This window comes from Neomonachus schauinslandi, chromosome 10 (assembly GCF_002201575.2).
Source record: "Neomonachus schauinslandi chromosome 10, ASM220157v2, whole genome shotgun sequence".
NCBI classification, from domain to species: Eukaryota; Metazoa; Chordata; class Mammalia; order Carnivora; family Phocidae; genus Neomonachus; species Neomonachus schauinslandi.
The window spans coordinates 77612893-77628763 of NC_058412.1; the positions used below are offsets into that span (position 1 = coordinate 77612893).

The 15871-nt window shown below is 39.2% G+C and overlaps 1 protein-coding gene across 1 annotated transcript in view; it reads right to left on the bottom strand.

The window, feature by feature from the left end:
- TSGA10 (testis specific 10) overlaps window positions 1-15871 on the bottom strand; it is a 155235-nt gene that overhangs the window by 61876 nt on the left and 77488 nt on the right. Inside the window, exon 15 of the mRNA XM_021701183.2 lies at window positions 14342-14527. Coding sequence (XP_021556858.1) covers window positions 14342-14527 — 186 coding nt within the window. The remainder of the gene's footprint in view (window positions 1-14341; window positions 14528-15871) is intronic.

Here is a 15871-nt window from a genome sequence, read left to right on the forward strand (position 1 = left end):
ATGGAAGTGAAAAGAAAGCTGGTGTAGCAATACTTATAACAGAAAAAATAGACTTTTTCAAACAAAACTGTAAAAGGAGACAGAGAAGGACACTACATAATCATAAAGGGAACAATCCAACATAAAGATATAACAATTATAAATATTTATGCACTCAATAAGGGAGTTCAGTGCATACACAAGGCAACTGCTAACAGACACAAAAGGAAGAAATTGATAGTAATACAATAATAGGAGACTTTAATATACCACTTATATCAATGGATATATCAGACAGAAAATTAACAAGGAAACAGTGGCCTTGAATGATACACTGGACCAGATGGACCTAACAGATATATTCAGAATATTCCATCCAAAAACAACAGCATACACATTCTTTTCAAGTGCACATGAAATAAGATCCAGAATTGATCACATTAGGCCACAAAACAAATCTCAATAAATTCAAAAAGACTGAAATCATATCCTGCATCTTTTCCAACCACAATGGTATTACATTAGAAATCAATCACAAGAAAAAAATCTGGAAAGAACACAAATACATGGAGGCTAAATAACATGCTACTAAATAATAAATGGGTCAACCAAGAAATTGAAGAGAAAATTAAAAAATGCATTCCGGAGGGTGGGAAAAGATGGCAGAGGAGTAGGGGACCTATTCCAACCGGTCCCCGAAATTGAGCTGGATATCTACCAGACCACTCTGAACACCCACAAAATCAGCATGAGATGTAAGAAGATAGATCTGGATCTCTACAAACAGAATACTGCAGGTGGTTGGTTTCAAGGTATGAAGTGGGAAGCTGTGATTCCACGGGCAGATACTGGAGGATAAACGGAAGGGGGAGGGAGCCGTCACGATCCTACACCACCTGTGAGTGATAGCCTCCTGTGCTGGGGATAGGGCACAGACTCGCAGACCGGTAGTGACTGGGAAAGGACTTTAGGGCAGCACCCCAGACTGAAACCAGGAGCAGCGGGGCCACATGTGCGAACTGGGGGCAGCTGGGGATTTTAGAAGCACAAAGGGCAGAGACGTGCCCTGACCTGGAGGCGAGGGCTGGGAGCGCTGCTGAGGGGCGCACAACCCAGGACACTGCAGTTTATAACAGCACAGACAGAAATGGAGATAGTGTGGCCTGGAGAGCTCACTGAAGAACAGACTGCAATCTCTCTGCTCTGAGGCAGAGGGTTGGAAACGATTTCTTCTTCTTTGACTCTTGGAAGAGACACGGAAAGCCACCAGATAAAGTCCCAAAACACCGGTTTTCACTGAGCCCATCCCCCCACCACAGGGGGCAGGGCAACTCTGCCCAAACAGGATTGCCTGAGTAACAGTGTGGCAGACCCCTCCTCCAGAAAACAGGCTGGGAAAACAAGAGGACAGCAACCCCGAGGTCCCTATAAAACAGGTACAGGTGCATCTTGCTTGGGCTGTGGTTAATAATTTGGACTCTGTACATTCCCTCAACCACCCCTCAAAAGAATGACTAGGAGGAGGAACCCCCCAAATAGGAAAGACTCAGAGACTGTGACTTCTGCCACAGATTTACAAATGGATACAGATATAACCAAAATGTTGGACATAGAATTCAGGGTAGCAATTGTGAAGACAATAGGTAGAATGGAGAAATCGATTAATGGCAACATAGAGTCTCTAAGGGCAGAAATGAAAGCTGAATTGGCAGAACTTAAAAATGCTATCAATGAAATCCAATCTAATCTAGATAATCTAACAGCTAGGGTAAGCGAGGCAGAAGAATGAATTAGTGATCTAGAAAACCAATTAATATACAAGAAGGAAAAAGAGGAGGCCAGGGAAAAACAACTCAAAATCCATGAAAACAGAATCAGAGAAATAAGTGACACCATGAAACATTCCAGTGTCAGAATTATTGGGATCCCTGAGGGGGTGGAGAGAGAGAGAGGACTAGAAGATATATTTGAGCAAACTGTAGCTGAGAACTTCCCTAATTTGGGGAATAAAACAAACATTCATGTCCTAGAGGCAGAGAGAACCCCTCCCAAGATCAAGGAAAACAGGCCAATGCCCCAGCATGTAATAGTAAAACTCGCAAATCTTAGAACCAAGGAAACCATCTTAAGGGCAGTTTGGGGGAAGAGATTCCTTACATACAGAGGGAAGAACATCAGAATAACATCAGACCTATCCACAGAGACCTGGCAAGCCAGAAAGGGCTGGCAAGACATATTCAGGGTACTAAATGAGAAGGACATACAGCCAAGAATACTTTATCTGGCAAGGCTGTCATTTAGAATGGATGGAGAGATTCAGAGCTTCTAAGACCAGCAGAAACTGAAAGAATATGTGGCCACTAAGCTGGCCCTGCAAGAATTATTAAGGGGGGTTCTATAAAAGGAGAAAGACCCCAAGAGTGATATAGAACAGAAATTTACAATCTATAAAAACACGGTCTTCACAGGCAACATGATGACAATAAATTCATATCTTTTAATAATCACTCTCAAAGTGAACGGCCTAAATGCTCCCATAAAACGGCACAGGGTTGCAGATTGGATAAAAAGACAGGACCCATCCATATGCTGTCTACAAGAGACTCATTTTGAACCTAAAGATACATCCAGACTGAAAATGAAGGGATGGAGTTCCATCTTCAATGCCAACGGACCTCAAAAGAAAGCTGGGGTAGCAATTCTTGTATCAGACAAATTAGATTTTAAGCTAAAGACTGTAGTTAGAGACACAGAAGGACACTATATCATTCTTAAAGGGTCTATCCAAAAAGAAGATCTAACAATTGTAAATATCTACACCCCCAACATGGGAGCAGCCATCTGGATGAGCCAATTGTTAGCCAAAATAAAGAGTCATATTGATAACAATAAGTTAATTGTAGGAGACTTCACTACTCCACTCTCAGCAATAGACAGATCATCTAGCAGAAAATCAACAAAGAAACAAAAGCTTTGAATGACACACTGGACCAGATAGACCTCAAAGATATATACAGAACATTCCACCCTAAAACAACAGAATACTCATTCTTCTTGAGCACACATGAAACTTTCTCCAGAATAGACCACATACTGGGTCACAAATCAGGTCTCAACTGATACCAAAAGATTGAGATTATTCCCTGGATATTCTCAGACCACAATGCTTTGAAACTGAAACTCAATCACAAGAAAAAATTTGGAAGAAATTCAAACACTGGAAGCTAAAGACCACTCTGCTCAGGAATGTTTGGGTCAACCAGGAAATCAAAGAAGAACTTAAACAATTCATGGAAACCGATGAGTACAAAAACATATTGGTCCAAAACTTATGGGATACTGCATAGCCATCCAAGCCTCACTCAAAAAAAAACAGAAAAATCCCGAATTCATCAACTAACTTTACACCTTAAAGAACTGGAAAAAAAGCAACAAATGATGCCTAAGCCACGCATTAGAAGAGAATTAAGATCAGAGCAGAGATCAATGAATTAGAAACCAGAAACACAGTAGATCAGATCAATGAAACTAGAAGCTGGTTCTTTGAAAGAATTAATAAGATCGATAAACCACTGGCCAGACTTATCCAAAAGAAGAGAAAGGACCCAAATTAATAAAATTATGAATGAAAGGGGAGAGATCACGACTAACACCAAGGAAAGAGAAACAATTATTAGAAATTATTATCAACAACTATATGCCAATAAACTGAGTAACCTGGAAGAAATGGATGCCTTCCTGGAAACCTATAAACTCCCAAAACTGAAACAGGAAGAAATTAGGCCAATAACCAGTAACAAGATTGAAGCAGTGATCAAAAACCTCCAAAAAAACAAGAGTCCAGGACCTGATGGATTCCCTGGGGAATTCTACCAAACATTCAAAGAAGAAATAATACCTATCCTCCTGAAGTTGTTTCAAAAAACAGAAACAGAAGGAAAGCTTCCAGACTCATTCTGTGAGGTCAGCATTACCTTAATCCCCAAACCAGGCAAAGACTCCATCAAAAAGGAGAATTTCAGACCAATATCCCTGATGAATATGGATTCCAAAATTCTCAACAAAATCCTAGCTAATAGGATCCAACAATACATTAAAAGAATCATCCACCACGACCAAGTGAGATTGATCCCCAGGATGCAAGGGTGGTTCAACATTCACAAATCAATCAATGTGATAGAACACATTAATAAGAGGAGAGAGAAGAACCATATGGTCCTCTCACTTAATGCAGAAAAAGCATTTGACAAAATACAGCATCCTTTCCTGATTAAAACTCTTCAGAGTATACGGATAGAGGGGACATTCCTCAATTTCATAAAATCCATCTATGAAAACCCACAGTGAATATCATTCTCACTGGGGAAAAGCTGACAGCTTTTCCCTTAAGATCAGGAACATGACAAGAATGCCCACTCTCACCACTATTGTTCAACATAGTACTAGAAGTCCTAGCAACAGCAATCAGACAACAAAAAGAAATAAAAGGTATTCAAATTGGCAAAGAAGAAGTCAAACTCTCTCTCTTCACAGATGACATGATCCTTTATGTGGAAAACCCAAAAGACTGCACCCCCAAATTACCAGAACTCATACAGCAACTCAGTAATGTGGCAGGATACAAAATCAATGTGGCAGGATACAAAATCATACAGCAATTCAGTAATGCGGTAGGATAGAAAATCAAGAAATCAGTTGCTTTCGTATACATTAATAATGTAACTGTAGAAAGAGAAATTAGAGAATCAATTCCATTTACAATAGCACCAAAAACAATAAGATACCTTGGAATAAACCTAACCAAAGAGGTAAAGGATCTATACTCTAGGAACTACAGAACACTCACAAAAGAAATTGAAGAAGACACAAAAAGATGGAAAAATATTCCATGCTCATGGATCAGAAGAATAAATATTGTTAAAATGTCTATGCTGCCCAGAACAATCTACACTTTCAACACCATCCTGATTAAAATACCAACGGAATCTTTCAAAGGGCTAAACAATCCTAATATTTGTATAGAATCAGAAAGACCCCGAATCACCAAGGAAATGTTGAAAAAGAAAAACAAATCTGGGGGCATCACGTTGCCTGATTTCAAGCTATATTACAAAGCTGTGATCACCAAGACAGCATGGTACTGGCACAAAAACAGACATATATACCAACGGAACAGAATAGAGAGCCCAGAAATGGACACTCAACTCTATGGTCAACTAATCTTCGGCAAAGCAGGAAAAAATATGCTTTGGAGAAAAGACAGTCTCTTCAATAAAAGGTGCTGGGAAAACTGGACAGCTATATACAGAAGAATGAAACTCAACCATTCTCTTACACCATACACAAAGATAAACTCAAAATGGATGAAAGACCTCAATGTGAGACAGGAATCCATCAAAATCCTAGAGGAGAACATAGGCAGTAACCTCTTTGACATAGGCCACGGCAATTTCTTTCAAGACATGTCTCCAAAGGCAAGGGAAACAAAAGCAAAAATGAACTTTTCGGACTTCATCAAGAAAGAAAGCTTCTGCACAGCAAAGGAAACAGTCAACAAAACAAAGAGGCAACCCACGGAATGAGAGAAGATATTTGCAAATGACACTATGGATAAAGGGCTGGTATCCAAGATCTATGAACTTCTCAAACTCAACACCCAAAAAACAAATAATCAAGTCAAAAAGTGGGCAGAAAACATGAACAGACACTTCTCCAAAGAAGACATACAAATGGCTGTGGGGCGAAGCAAGATGGCGGAGGAGTAGGAGACCTGGATTTCGTCTGGTCTCAGGAATTCTGCTGGATAGGGATCAAACCAATCTGAACACCTACGAACTCAACAGGAGATCGAAGAAAAGAAGAGCAACAACTCTCTGAACAGAAAAGCGACGACTTTCTGGAAGGTAGGATGTGCGGAGAAGTGAATCTGAGGCGATATTCGGGAGGATAGATGGCGGGGGAGGGGCCTCCGTCAGCCGCTTCTGGCAAGTGATAGAGCCCCGGAGCACAAAGTCGGAACTTTTAGAAGTCAGCTCCGCTGAGGGACGTCACTCCAGTGGCTAAGTGGGGGGTGGAACCCTCGGGACAGTGTGGTCTCAGGACCCTCGGGGTCACAGAAAGACCGGGGGTACCTGAGTGTGGCAGAGCTCCCAGGTATCGGAGCGGGGAAGCCGGCTGCAGAGACGGAGCCGAGGCGTGGGCTCTCAGCTCGGGGTTGCCATAAACTGTGATCTGCGGCACAGTCGGGGCCCTGCTCCTGCAGCAGGGACCCAACAAGCGGCAGATCTGGGGAGACTCACCTTCCTCCCCCGGGAGGAATGGCGCGGGAGCGCACCGCAGGGATCTGCTGGGTTTGGAGACTCCACACAGGGTCGGGTGCCAGAGATAGAAATGCACGGTCACAGGCCGGGTGAGCATGGAGTGTGGCCGGAGACAGGGGAGACGGGAGTGACTGGCGGCTTTTCTCTGGGGGCTCACTAAGGAGCGGGGCCCGAGTTCTCGGCTCCTCCGAGGCAGAGATTGGGAGGTCACCATTTTCACTCTCCGCCTCCAAAGCTGTACGGAAAGCTTGAAGGGAACAAAAGCTCCGGAGAGCAAACCCAAGCAGATTACTTAGCCCAGACCGGCAAGGGCGGAGCAATTCTGCCTCCAGCAAAGACTTTTGGAAACCACGGCAACAGGCCCCTCCCCCAGAAGATCAGCGAGAACAGCCAGCCAAGACCAAGCTTACCAATCAATGAGAACGGCAGAACTCCAGCGCTAGGGGAATAATGCACATAGAATTCATGGCTTTTTCCCATGATTCTTTAGTCTTTCAAAGTTAATTTTTTTTTAACTGTCTTTTTTTTTTTTTGAATTTTTCTTTTTCCCTTTTTCAACCAACATCTTATCAATCCTTTTTTTTTTTTAAAGATTTTATTTATTTATTTGAGACAGAGAGAATGAGAGAGAGAGAGAGCACATGAGAGGGGGGAGGGTCAGAGGGAGAAGCAGGCTCCCTGCCGAGCAGAGAGCCCAATGTGGGACTCGATCCAGGGACTCCAGGATCATGACCTAAGCCGAAGGCAGTCGCTTAACCAACTGAGCCACCCAGGCGCCCTTATCAATCCCTTTTTTAAAAAAAACATTTTTATTTTTCGTTTTTAGAGTCATATTCTATCCCTTCATAGTAGTTACCTGTATTTTTGGCATATATATATAAGTTGTTCTCTCTTTAAAATTTTGAGATAGTTTCTCCTAACAGATCAAAATATACCCTAAATCTCTATTGTATGGTTTTTTTCTACTCCCCTGCCTGATCACATTCTCTCCCTTTTTTTTTTTTTTAAATCCTCTTCTTCCTTTTTTCAAACAACTTCTTATCAATTCCTTTTATAAAATTTTTTATAATTTCCATCTTTACAGTCATATTCCATCCCTTCATCATATCAACCCTTATTTTTGTACATATATAAGTTTTTCTTTAAAATTTTGGGAGGCACTTTCTTCTAACAGACCAAATACACCCAAAATCTAGTGTGTGGCACTGATCTATATACCAGCCTGATCATATTTGATCACATTCTGTTTTTTTGTTTTGTTTTGTTCTGTTTTCATTTGTTTTTATCTTTATCTTTTTCGTTTCCTTCTTTTTTTCTTTTTCTTTTTTCTCTCTTTTCCCACTGCTTCAGGTCTTTTGTGATTTGTTTAGAGTATATTTTCTGGGGACGTTGTTACCCTGTTAGCATTTTGTTCTCTCATTCATCTATTCTCCTCTGGACAAAATGACAAGACGGAAAAAATCACCTCAAAAAAAAGAACAAGAGGTAGTACCAACTGCCAGGGACCTACTCAATATGGACATTAGTACAATGTCAGATCTAGAGTTCAGAATCATCACTTTTAAGATACTAGCTGGGCTTGAAAAAAGCATGGAAGTTATTAGAGAAACCCTTTCTGGAGAAGTAAAAGCACTAAGATCTAACCAAGTAGAAATCAAAAAGGCTATTAATGAGGTGCAATCAAATATGGGGGCGCTAACCGCTAGGATAAATGAGGCAGAAGAGAGAATCAGTGATATAGAAGACCAAATGATGGAAAATAAAGAAGCTGAGAAAAAGAGAGATAAACAACTACTGGATCACGAGGGCAGAATTCGAGAGATAAGCGATACCATAAGACGAAACAACATTAGAATAATTGGGATCCCAGAAGAAGAAGAGAGAGAGGGGCCAAAGGTATATTGGAGCAAATTATAGCAGAGAACTTCCCTAATTTGGGGAAGGAAACAGGCATCAAAATCCAGGAAGCACAGAGAATCCCCCTCAAAATCAATAAAAATAGGTCAACACCCCAACATCTAATAGTAAAACTTACGAGTCTCATAGACAAAGAGAAAATCCTGAAAGCAGCTCGGGAGAAGAGATATGTAACCTATAATGGTAGAAATATTAGATTGGCAACAGACCTATCCACAGAGACCTGGCAGGCCAGAAAGGACTGGCAGGATATATTCAGAGCACTAAATGAGAAAAATATGCAGCCAAGAATACTATATCCAGCTAGGCTGTCATTGAAAATAGAAGGAGAAATAAAAAGCTTCCAGGAAAAACAAAAACTAAAGGAATTTGCAAACATGAAAACAGCCCTACAGGAAATCTTGAAAGGGGTCCTCTAAGCAAAGAGAGAGCCTAAAAGCAACATAGACCAGAAAGGAACACAGACAATACACAGTAACAGTCACCTTACAGGCAATACAATGGCACTACATTCCTATCTTTCAATAGTTACCCTGAATGTAAATGGGCTAAATGCCCCAATCAAAAGACACAGGCTATCAGACTGGATTAAAAAACAAGACCCATCGATATGCTGTCTGCAAGAGACTCATTTTAGACCCAAAGACACCCCCAGATTGAAAGTGAGGGGGTGGAAAACCATTTACCATGCTAATGGACACCAAAAGAAAGCTGGGGAGGCAATCCTTCTATCAGACAAATTAGATTTTAAACCAAAGACTGTAATAAGAGATGAGGAAGGACACTATATCCTACTTAAAGGGTCAATCCAACAAGAAGATCTAACAATTGTAAATATCTATGCCCCTAACATGGGAGCAGCCAATTATATAAGGCATTTAATAACAAAAGCAAAGAAACACATCGACAACAATACAATAATAGTGGGGGACTTTAACACCCCCCTCACTGAAATGGACAGATCGTCTAAGCAAAAGATCAACAAGGAAATAAAGACTTTAAATGACACACTGGATCAAATGGACTTCACAGACATATTCAGAACATTCCATCCCAAAGCAACGGAATACACATTCTTCTCTAGTGCCCATGGAACATTCTCCAGAATAGATCACATCCTAGGTCATAAATCAGGTCTCAACTGCTACCAAAAGACTGGGATCATTCCCTGCCTATTTTCAGACCACAATGCTTTGAAACTAGAACTCAATCACAAGAGGAAAGTCGGAAAGAACTCAAATACATGGAGGCTAAAGAGCATCCTACTAAAGAATGAATGGGTCAACCAGGAAATTAAAGAAGAATTAAAAAAATACATGGAAACCAATGAAAATCAAAACACAACTATTCAAAATCTTTGGGATGCAGCGAAGGCAGTCCTAAGAGGAAAGTATATAGCAATACAAGCCTTTCTCAAGAAACAAGAAAGGTCTCAAGTACACAACCTAACCCTACACCTAAAGGAGCTGGAGAAAAAACAGCAAATAAAGCCTAAACCCAGCAGGAGAAGAGAAATAATAAAGATCAGAAAAAATAAAAATCAATGAAATAGAAACTAAAAGAACAGTAGAACAGATCAACAAAACTAGGAGCTGGTTCTTCGAAAGAATTAACAAGATTGATAAACCCCTGGCCAGACTTATCAAAAAGAGAAGAGAAATGACCCAAATCAACAAAATCAGGAATGCAAGAGGAGAGATCACAACCAACACCAAAGAAATACAAACAATTATAAGAACATATTATGAGCAACTCTATGCCAGCAAATTAGATAACCTGGAAGAAATGGATGCATTCCTAGAGATGTATCAACTACCAAAACTGAACCAGGAAGAAATAGAAAACCTGAACAGACCTATAACCACTAGGGAAATTGAAGCAGTCATCAAAAATCTCCCAACAAACAAAAGCCCAGGGCCAGATGGCTTCCCAGGGGAATTCTACGAAACATTTTTTTTTATTTAAAGATTTTTATTTATTTGATAGAGCGAGATACACAGCGCGAGAGAGAACACAAGCAGGGGGAGTGGGAGAGGGAGAAGCAGGCCCCTGCAGAGCAGGAAGCCCGATGCGGGGCTCGATCCCAGGACCCTGGGATCATGACCTGAGCCGAAGGCAGACGCTTAACGACAGCCACCCAGGTGCCACCTCTACCAAACATTTAAAGAAGAATTAATACCTATTCTTCTGAAACTGTTCCAAAAAATAGAAATGGAAGGAAAACTTCCAAACTCATTTTATGAGGCCACCATTACCTTGATCCCAAAACCAGACAAAGACCCCACCAAAAAGAATTACAGACCAATATCTGTGAAGAACATGGATGCAAAAATTCTCACCAAAATACTCGCCAATAGGATCCAACAGTACATTAAAAGGATTATTCACCACAACCAAGTGGGATTTATTCCTGGGCTGCAAGGTTGGTTCAACATCCGCAAATCAATCAACGTGATACAATACATTAACAAAAGAAAGAACAAGAATCATATGATCCTCTCAATAGATGCAGAAAAGCATTTGACAAAGTACAGCATCCTTTCTTGATCAAAACTCTTCAGAGTATAGGCATAGAGGGTACGTACCTCAGTATCATAAAAGCCATCTATGAAAAACCTACAGCGAATACCATTCTCAATGGGGAAAAACTGAGAGCTTTCCCTCTAAGGTCAGGAACGCAGCAGGAATGTCCACTATCACCACTGCTATTCAACACAGTATTAGAAGTCCTAGCCACAGCAATCAGACAACAAAAAGAAATCAAAGGCATCCAAATTGGCAAAGAAGAAGTCAAACTCTCACTCTTTGCAGATGATATGATACTTTATGTGGAAAACCCCAAAGACTCCACCCCAAAACTGCTAGAACTCATACAGGAATTCAGTAAAGTGGCAGGATATAAAATCAATGCACAGAAATCAGTGGCATTCCTATACACCAACAAGACAGAAAAAAGAGAAATTAAGGAGTCAATCCCATTTACAATTGCACTCAAAACCATAAGATACCTAGGCATAAATCTAACCAAAGAGGCCAAGAATCTGTACTCAGAAAACTATAAAATACTCATGAAAGAAATTGAGGAAGACACAAAGAAATGGAAAAACATTCCATGCTCATGGATTGGAAGAACAAATATTGTGAAGATGTCAATGCTACCTAGAGCAACCTACACATTCAATGCAATCCCCATCAAAATACCATCCACTTTTTTCAAAGAAATGGAACAAATAATCCTAAAATTTGTGTGGAACCAGAAAAGACCCCGAATAGCCAGAGGAATGTTGAAAAAGAAAAGCAAAGCTGGCGGCATCACAATTCCGGACTTCCAGCTCTATTACAAAGCTGTATCCTCAAGACAGTATGGTACTGGCACAAAAACAGACACATAGATCAATGGAACAGAATAGAGAGCCCAGGAATGGACCCTCAACTCTATGGTCAACTCATCTTTGACAAAGCAGGAAAGAATGTCCAATGGAAAAAAGACAGTCTCTTCAACAAATGGTGTTGGGAAAAGTGGACAGCAACATGCAAAAGAATGAAACTGGGACATTCTCTTACACAAAACATAAAAATAAATTCAAAATGGATTTAAGACCTAAATATAAGACCGGAAACCATAAAAATCCTAGAGGGGAACACAGGCAGCAACCTCTTTGCCACTGGCCATAGCACTTCTTTCTAGATAGGTCTCTTGAGGCAAGGAAAGCAAAAGCAAAAATAAACTATTGGGACTTTATCAAAATAAAAAGCACACCAAAGGAAACAATCAACAAAACTAAAAGGCAATCTATGGAATGGGAGAGGATATTTGCAAATGACATTAACGATAAAAGATTAGTATCCAAAATATATAAAGAACTTATAAAACTTAACACCCCAAAATAAATAATCCAATTAAAAGGGGGCAGAAGATATGAATAGACATTTTTCCAAAGAAGACCTACAGATGGCCAACAGACACATGAAAAGATGCTCAACATCACTCATCATCAGAGAAATACAAATCAAAACTACAAGGAGATATCACCTCAAACCTGTCAGAATGTCTAAAAACAACACAAGAAACACAAGTATTGATGAGGATGCAGAGAAAGGGAAACCTCTTGCACTGCTGGTGGGAATGCAAATTGGTGCAGCCACTCTGGAAAACAGTACGGAGTTTTTTCAAAAAGTTAAAAATAGAGCTACCCTAAGATCCAGCAATTGCACTACTAGGTATCTACCCAAAGAACACAAAAATACTAATTCAAAGGGGTACATGCACCCACTGTTTATAGCAGCATTATCTACAATAGCCAAATTATGGAATAGCCCACATGTCCTCTGGCTGATGAATGGATAAAGAAGATGTGGTATAGGGGCGCCTGGGTGGCTCAGTCAGTTAAGTGTCTGCCTTCAGCTCAGGTCATGATCTCAAGGTCCAGGGATCGAGCCCTGCTCTGGGCTCCCTGCTCAGTGGGGAGCTTCTTCCTCTGCCTCTCCCCAACCTGGGCTCATGCTTGCACTCTCTCTCTCTCTCAAATAAATAAATAAAATTTTTGGCGGAACATTAATCCCAGATATCAAGACTTAACATAAAACTATAGAAGCTCCAAGGATTTATTGTTGGCAAACAGATAAAATGACCAATGGAGCAAAACAAATGGAAACAAAGTAGACAAAGTAGACATAATTCAGTGAAGAAAGGATGGTGGATATCCATCCACAAAAACAAAAGTTACATCTCTATTTTAAACCATACACAATTCAATCTCAAATGGATTAAAGATCTAAATGTGAAGGGCAAAATTTCACATACCTCTAGAATTTTAGAAGAACTTTTAAAATATAAGAAAATATCTTTCTGGTCTTGGGATAGTAAAGGATTTCTTAAAGAAGACATAGAAACATAAACCATATGGGAAAAGACTGATGATAACTCTGAAAGCATCAGAATTTAAAACTTCTGTTTATATTGCAAGCACAGTGAAAAAACAAGCCACAAAGAGAGGGTAACTATAGTATCTTTAAAAGGAATATTATCAAGAATATATAGGTAATTCCTATAAATCGATTTGAAAAAGATAAATAACCTAATAGAAAAATGGGCAAAATTTACAAAAATTCATTCAAGAGAATCAAGAGAAAATTTATAGAGGAGGAATTCTGAATGGCCAAAAAAGATGAAAGGATCCCCAATTCCATTTGTAATCAAGGAAACAGAAAACAACATATAGAAAAAAATGCAAAAGTCTGAACACATCAAGTATTGATTGGTACTTGAGAAAATAACAACTCCATGGTATCTGGTGAAAGGGTAAAACTGTAGAGAGCACTTTGACAATACTTAGAAGAGTTAAAACTGCCCATATCTTGGATCCAGGTATTCCTCTTCTGGGCATAAACCCAGAGAAATATATACCCAAGGAGAAATGTAAAAGAATGTTTGTTGCAGCATTTTATTACAGAAAATGTGAAGACAGTTAAATTTCCTTTAATATGGGAATGAATTTTAAAAATAAAATATTTATACAATGACTACAGATGCAACTGTTTGGATATATACTGTAGGTATGAAAACAGATAAATTTCAAAATTATAATATGGAGCAAAAAGGCAAACTGCAAATGAATATCTAGAGTATCACTTAAAAACTTAAGCACACAAAACATTATACATAATGTATGGGTAATAAATATGTAGAAAAAATATAAATACATACAAAAGAGTTACAAAAGTGACATGGAAATTATCCAGGCCAACCATTAGGGAGGGAGGTGGGGAAAGGATGAAGAGTTGTATCTGTAATATTTTGTTTCTTTACAAAGACAGTCTTGAAGCAATATGGAAAAATCCTTCAACTAGGGAGATGGGTATATGTGTGTTATTTATATTACTTTTTTTTAACTTTCTTAGTATGTTTGAAATAATTCCTAATTTCTAAAAATGCTAGATTATTCTAGTTGTAGGGCAGTTAATAGATTAAAGCGGAACCAGAGTGGATATAGGAGAACAGTTAGTCTACAATTCACAGTATATTTAAATAATTTAAATGTTTATTTATATATTTATGGAATGCCAAACAAAACTCTTTTAACAATGATGCAGGATGTCCTACAAGTATATTTTCCCAAACTTACCTGCTCGACCTCTCTGTTGAGAGAATCTACTTTTTCTTTTAATCTGTTACCCTCTGCCTCAGCAGTGATAAGTTCTAATTTGAGGGTATTGTTATCTGCCTCTGCTTGACGGGCCTTATTTTCCCAGTTTTCGGCATCTTCATTGGCTTTTCGGAGTTGATCCATCATTTGCCGGTTCTCAGATTCCTAAAAAGCAAATCTTAGGTATTACCTTAAAAGATGTAAAATGGTCAACATATGATGCAAAGTAAACATTATTTGCCAGATCACTGGGAATTTATTTGCTACAGGATCATTTATAACATAACCTCGAGGAATCCTATCCATACGCAATTTAGAATGTTGGGCATCCTGTAATTAACAAAAGGGAGTGGGACCAGGATCTGCCCTGGCTCGAGTCACACTCACCCATCTAGTAAAGTTAAGCTGTTTACTCTTATCTTTAGAACCTGGATGAATATGTTCTTATATTTGCTTTTGTTCAAACAAAATCCTTCATTGCCTCCTTTCCCTATATATCTGTTTACTTACTACTTATTGGTCTGGTTTTTGAGTCTCTGCTTTGGCCTAACTTTTTGTATCTGTGGATTCCCTTGTTCTTGACCACTTTTCTAGGTTGTACTGGCCACAGAACTTCTGACTGTTTACGTATCTCAAGCATCAACTTCTGATAATTCTGTTGGTTTGGCACATTTCCTGTCTAGCTTCTGCCTTTCATTCATAACCCCAACCTTAATTTTCTCCATCATGGACTATTCTATGATTCACTTTTGTTCACTGTTCTAATAACTTGTCTAAAATTACTAAGAAGTAAAATACCAAACTTATGCCAATAAACACTGTTCATAAATATATAGTCATAATGGGCATTTGATATAGAACCACATTTTTAAAACCTTAAAAGGTCTATCATGACAGATTGACTAAAGTGGGATCTTATTTCTCTCTCGTTTTTTAAGATTTTATTTATTTATTTGAGAGTTGTGTGTGTGTGAGTGAGGGGAGGGGCAGAAGGAGAGGGAGAGAAAGAATCTCAAGCTTGACTCAGGGCTTGATCTCAGGACCCTGAGATCATGACCTGAGCGGAAACTAAGAGTTGGTCATCTAACTTACTGGGCCACTGTGGCACCCCCAGGGGATATTATTTCTAAAGGAAAACAACCAGCTCCACAAATGATATACTATATTGAGTAATCATTATGAGGCTATTTTTGAAAACATATTTTAGTAAAATGGTTTCGCCAATTAATTCTTAAAAGGTCATTATAATTTTGGTAATTAATTAAAAAGGTACTAGATCTCTTTCTCTCTTTCTCTCCTACCTGTTAATAAACACTGAATATCTCTATCAGAACCATAAAGTGATCAAATTGCAATAAGCAATGTCTCACCGTTATAAGGCTTTCAAGTCAGATTTTCACCAACATGGTTAATCACGAGCCTGGTTGAAATTCAGTTAATATCGCCACCTTGTGGTTTGGTTACCTATGACTAATGTAAAAGATTTTGCCAAGTCTATAGTTAACAAGT